This window comes from Haliotis rubra, unplaced genomic scaffold, assembly GCF_003918875.1.
Source record: "Haliotis rubra isolate DU_JTF1 unplaced genomic scaffold, ASM391887v1 Scf6, whole genome shotgun sequence".
Taxonomy (NCBI): Eukaryota; Metazoa; Mollusca; class Gastropoda; order Lepetellida; family Haliotidae; genus Haliotis; species Haliotis rubra.
In genome coordinates, this window is record NW_025767301.1 from 1,350,386 (window position 1) to 1,356,682 (window position 6,297).

The window sequence follows — 6,297 nt, forward strand, 5'->3', positions numbered from 1 at the left end:
TTCGCCGTGAAGTGTAATGAGACAGACAACATACACTAGGGTGTGTGTGCGAATTATGATTCACATTGGCAAACTATAAAATGTCTAGATATTACTGTTCTGTTATAAATTCACTATAAGTATCAGCAGATCGTCAGCTTTTTATTTAGTTTCAAAATGCATAAAAGTATGATAATAAACTAATTAGGATTATAAGACCAAATATAAAGACGCACATTGACTAGTATCTACATACTGGTGAGTGGACATTAACCATGTGAATGTAGCAAGAAATTTATCGCGCAGTATTGTGACTTCGACCCCCACCTCGCTTCCGTGGAAGAAATCGTTATGTTATAAGTTGTGTCATGCAAAATCCGTTTGGTTATGATTCCAATACACATTTAACTACGAGTAGAAAGTAGTTTTGATTTTTCTAACTTGATGAAAACAAACTATAATCTCATTAATTCTAACAGACTTTACGATTTTCAAAAATGGCGGCGCCCTGTCGGGAACATCCGCCAGTCTGTGGATAAATGCTATTTAGGTTTGTTTTCACCGAGTTACAAAATCCAAACTACTTTCTACTGGTAATAAAATATGTATTTTATTGATGGCCAATAGGATTTTGCATGACATAAGCGTATAACATAACAATTTCTCTCCTGGCAGCGAGGTGGGTGTCAATATAATACTACTTACAATATTATTGTTACTTCGACCACAACCTCACTTCCGAGGAAGAAATCGTTATGTTACAAGTTGTGTCATGGAAAATCTTTATGGTCATCAATCATATACATATTTTACTACAACTAGTAAGTAGTTTTGATTCTTTAACTTCCGTGAAGCGATCTGAACACAAGTAAGATATCGTTTCAGGCTTCCACAACGCTCGCTTCGCACTCACAAACATAACCCATTTAGCACGAACTGTGGGGTCCTGTGGAAATCTGTGCATGGTGACACCATCGCCCGACCCTAGGAGCAATTGACGACAAAGCAACGATTCGACATGTCGTCGTTGATGTCGAGAAATCATCAAAATGATGAGCATGCTACACATTTTCTATACAACTAACTGAAAATCGTTCCTCATATGACGTCACTTCCGGTTCGCTGTGGCGACAGTTACGTAACCTGTCTGAGGAGGTTTCGTTGGCGGGCGAGAGGGAAGCAGGCGACTTTTTGGCCAATTTTAATCGCTCGGTATTAATTAACCACAAGTTGTTAAAGAATAAATTTGGTGTTCCGCATAAGACTAACCACAAATCTTTCATATGTAATAGTTAAAAGAGTAACAAAAAACAAAGTTTAGTGGTTCTTTAATGAATTTATAACAGGTATAATTAGTGGTAACACACTTAGATTACCCGACAAAGGTTCCCATTTGGCATTTCTTGTGTCTGGAGTAAATATTCAACATTATAAACATCGATCAAAGGATTAACCGATAACACGCTGATTGATTAATTACTTTTATCTTACACAGCGGAATTGTCAAAAGGTAGTGTTTATGTATGTACATTTACTAATCTATACTGAATACACTCTGCCGTGTCGGTGTCTGCGTAAAAAACAACGTCCTTCTTTCAAAGGATTAACCGGCAATACATTGATTGATTGCCCATTATTGGCTAACTAAATTACTGTTTTAATGAAAGGCGGACATTATGCAATTAGTTGCCAGGTGTGCTATCTTGGGTGACCAATGAGACTATACACCAATACCTGAAAAGATTTATCACTTTTTTTCGTATATTAAACTGTTAAAAGACACATCATTTGGAACAGTTTTGTGGATATTGATGGATACATTCCTCAAACAAGGTAATGGCCTGATATTGTTCCTATAACTTTAATGTTTTAATTTTAATATTTGCATTTTGTTTTTTATTCATTTGTCGTAGCATTCAACAGAATCATTGTTTTCGCCGTGAAGTGTAATGAGACAGACAACATACACTAGGGTGTGTGTGCGAATTATGATTCACATTGGCAAACTATAAAATGTCTAGATATTACTGTTCTGTTATAAATTCACTATAAGTATCAGCAGATCGTCAGCTTTTATTTAGTTTCAAAATGCATAAAAGTATGATAATAAACTAATTAGGATTATAAGACCAAATATAAAGACGCACATTGACTAGTATCTACATACTGGTGAGTGGACATTAACCATGTGAATGTAGCAAGAAATTTATCGCGCAGTATTGTGACTTCGACCCCCACCTCGCTTCCGTGGAAGAAATCGTTATGTTATAAGTTGTGTCATGCAAAATCCGTTTGGTTATGATTCCAATACACATTTAACTACGAGTAGAAAGTAGTTTTGATTTTTCTAACTTGATGAAAACAAACTATAATCTCATTAATTCTAACAGACTTTACGATTTTCAAAATGGCGGCCCTGTCGGGAACATCCGCCAGTCTGTGGATAAATGCTATTTAGGTTTGTTTTCACCGAGTTATCTAAAATCCAAACTACTTTCTACTGGTAGCAAAATATGTATTTTATTGATGGCCAATAGGATTTTGCATGACATAGCGTATAACATAACAATTTCTCTCCTGGCAGCGAGGTGGGTGTCAATATAATACCACTTACAATATTATTGTTACCTCGACCACAACCTCACTTCCGAGGAAGAAATCGTTATGTTACAAGTTGTGTTATGGAAAATCTTTATGGTCATCAATCATATACATATTTTACTATAACTAGTAAGTAGTTTTGATTCTTTAACTTCCGTGAAGCGATCTGAACACAAGTAAGATATCGTTTCAGGCTTCCACAACGCTCGCTTCGCACTCACAAACATAACCCATTTAGCACGAACTGCGGGGTCCTGTGGAAATCTGTGCATGGTGACACCATCACCCGACCCCTAGGAGCAATTGATGACAAAGCAAAGATTCGGCATGTCGTCGTTCATGTCGAGAAATCATCAAAATGATGAGCGTGCTACACACTTTCTATACAACTAACTGAAAATCGTTCCTCATATGACGTCACTGCAGTGCTCTGGCGACAGAGTTACGTAACCTGTCTGTGGTTTCGTTGGCGGGCGAGAGGGAAGCAGGCGACTTTTTGGCCACTTTTAATCGCTCGGTATTAATTAACCACAAGTTTTTAAAGAATAAATTTGGTGTTCCGCATAAGACTAACCACAAATCTTTCATATGTAATGGTTAAAAGAGTAACCAAAAACAAAGTTTAGTGGTTCTTTAAAGTGCATATGAAAAAGATCAAATTATAAAAACAAACATAATTATATTATAAATGTAATTGGCTATATGGGGGTTAAAGTGAGTGCGTTAATATTTATCGTCACGTCGGCAATATTTCAGCCATATCGTGACGAAAACCAATTTGACATTATATGGGGGTTAAAATCATGGTTACAGTGAGTAAAAAAACCCATGTCTTTACCAGAGGCTATGTATTGTGACCATGTTCTGAATCGAATAGAAGTGTGTATGTTTAACCTCCACCGTGGGCTTCCTGTTCTAATTAGTTTGTGGGCGGTGGGGTAGCCTAGTGGTTAAAACGTTCGCTCGTCACGCCGAAGACCCGGGTTCGAATCCCTGAATGGGTACAATGTGTGAAGCCCATTTCTGGTGTTCCCCGCCGTGATGTTGCTGGAATATTGCTAAAAGCGGCGTAAAACCAAACTCAGTCAGTCTAATTAGTTTGTACTATCGCACATAGTTCAAAACTAGCGTATTGACTTCAATTAATACCATCCAATATTTTCTTGCAAGACGACACAGGTAGTTGGTCCCGCAGTCCTGGGACTCGATCCGCAAAACGTTCGTAACGTTACGACTTGTCGTAAGTATACAGTTTATTATATGCTTACAAATGTCGTAGCGCTACGAACTCATTGTGGATCGGGGCACAGAGTTGCATCTCTAGGCCTGCCAGCAACTCGTGGATCTGAGTTGGACTCCCAGAATCGCCCTGATTATATTTTAAAGCTGCGTCACTCCTGGCCTTCTTCACACTTCAAGCTGACACGCTCCGTGATATAAGTGAAATACCGCTAAACGCTGCGTTAACCCCAACACACCAACGTATCTACTCCTTTGGTCCAGCCCAGCTGCGTAGAACGATGTTCATGATGTTGATCACTGGATTGTCTGTTCAGGCTCGTTTATTTACAGACCGCCGCCATATAACTGGAATATCGCTAAGTGCGGCGTTAAACAACAAACAAATCAACCAACCATCCAACCTTTTCTCCCGCGCTATTTGTACCAGATGGTTCCATACCTTGTCAAAACGAAGGGAATCTGGTAGAAATAGGTCCCCAGTTTTCCATGGGGCCGACTAAAGAGGATCGAGTGTTATCTCAACCCTCCATCTTGTGTCGGAGACGCTGGCCGTCATATAATCTACCACTGGCTTGACTGCCTGGTCCAGGCTTGATAACTGGTCTGGTTAGGTTAGCGTGATATAACTATAATATCTGCGACGAAATGTAGCAATAAGTCACATCATTCATGCTTGTGGATTTTCACCAAACGACTGAACTGAAAAGTTAGAAGGTTGGCTCATTGTCTTCTCATGCCATTCACTGTTGCTTGAAGACAAGCATGTATTGAATATAGTCACCTAAGAAGGTTGGAATGTCGAACGTCATAGAAATTCTCAGCAGTCGAACTGCCGTACGGGGTACAACCATCCAACTTCTCTCAAATGTTGCTTACCTTCACCTTGTTAGCCGTAGATAGTTCCATTGACACTATAAAACATATCAACGCAAACACTGGTCATGCGGAACATTAGCCTTTTCTTCCAGACCAATGTACGTGCGGTCAGGAGCAGAGTATACTGCAGAACAGACGACCTTTCTCCCCAGAATAATGAAAACAACAGAACTGGTAATTAGAAATGAAACAAACATGTATATTACTATCTTACAAATTACACTTATAACGACTGTTAAGGTAGGTAAACTACTACGATCGCCTTAAGGCGAAGATCGCTTTAACAGTACCTGCATATTACTGTTATATTAAGGGAAACAGACTACAGGGTGTTACTAGTGTTCATGTTGTTTCTAGGGATGTCGTCCGATGTCATCTACCCCATAAGTAACTGGAGAAACTAATTAAGTCACTGCAAACATCGATGTCACAACATAAATCCGCTTGAATGGATTTTATCCTGGCAAAATTCTAATGTAGAGTAACGGGTTCTTCTAACAGGTCCTTTCCCACGTGTAACTCCGGTCGGCATTACTGCGGTTACTGCCATCTCATTATTCCGATGTTCATCGCCATCAGAGTCTTGCTTATCTTACTAGCTCTAGTTAAGATTTTATTCTTATCATGCACGCTGTTGAAAGTGATCAGAATATCTCCAGGCGATCCTTCTGGTGTACCCGACATTCGAGCTAGACGGAAGCATGTCATTGGCATTGTGCGTGCCTGTGCCTCCTCTATTCCAAACGTTGCAATCAAGAACTTCCTGAGAACCTCATCAACGTTCTCCCCAGGCATTTCCTTGATTCCCACGAAGCGTATTCTTGACATAGGCGAGTATGAAGACGCAAAATTGATCGCTTGTTTGATGTCATGTTGGCTATCGGGAGGGGTGGCTGCAGGAACTGCCTGTGCTCCTGCCACCGTTCCTTGTTCCATAATGGACAATTTATTTGATACAGCCCTCACCTCCGTTGCCATTGCTTCTATCTTCATATTCAGCGCGTCCATCTTTTGGTGCATGCCCACCATGGCTGCTCTCATGTCTTCTGGAGACATATATCCAGCTCCCGCCATACCGGAAGCAGAATTTTCTCTTGTTGTGGACACTACTGTCAAGTAAAGATTTGCAATAGAAGATTACAATCACAAAGTTACCACAGCACAGCAGGAGCTAAGATGAGAACACGTACCTTGCTGACGAAACTGTTGTCCACAAGTTCTTCTAAACACACTTGTATGATAAAACGTTTGATCGAGATGCGATGGACTTAGCTATCACCTGATAGGTGACATACTTACTGAATTTCACAACAATGAAGTTAACACTTTATATATCACCACGTCCTTTATACGGTATCGCCTATCAACGACGGGACAGTAAGATGTGCATGGGTTAATGTACTAGTAACCTTTAACCTCGAGTGGCAAACGCTAGATGCACTGGGTTGTTATCACTGATAAGTGGATATTTTGCAACAAATGGATGTGGATCATATCTGGAGACAGAGCGAATGGAACGGTGGATGGGGAATTTGTATTATTTGGATATCGAATAGTTTTATATTGATTGATTGAATATTGATTGTGTGAATTAGTGAG

At 39.8% G+C, this 6,297-nt stretch overlaps 1 protein-coding gene across 2 annotated transcripts; it reads right to left on the reverse strand.

Moving 5' to 3' along the window:
- Positions 1–4,876: 4,876 nt before the first annotated feature.
- LOC124255334 lies at positions 4,877–6,002 on the reverse strand. Of its 2 annotated transcripts, none has more exons than XM_046689229.1 (2): positions 5,889–6,002; positions 4,877–5,807 (listed from the first exon to the last, which is right to left on the reverse strand). In XM_046689229.1, exon 2 carries the CDS (start codon positions 5,770–5,772, stop codon positions 5,239–5,241), a length of 534 nt encoding a protein of 177 aa, XP_046545185.1. In that variant the 5' UTR covers positions 5,773–5,807; positions 5,889–6,002; the 3' UTR covers positions 4,877–5,238. The 2 variants fall into 2 exon arrangements, with proteins under 2 accessions (XP_046545185.1, XP_046545186.1); XM_046689230.1 differs by having other exon boundaries at positions 4,877–5,804; positions 5,889–5,976.
- Positions 6,003–6,297: the final 295 nt, after the last annotated feature.

What these genes read in the sequence shown, in the direction of transcription:
- LOC124255334 (XM_046689229.1), bottom strand. Translation starts at nt 5,772, where the DNA reads ATGGCGGGAGCTGGATATATGTCTCCAGAAGACATGAGAGCAGCCATG.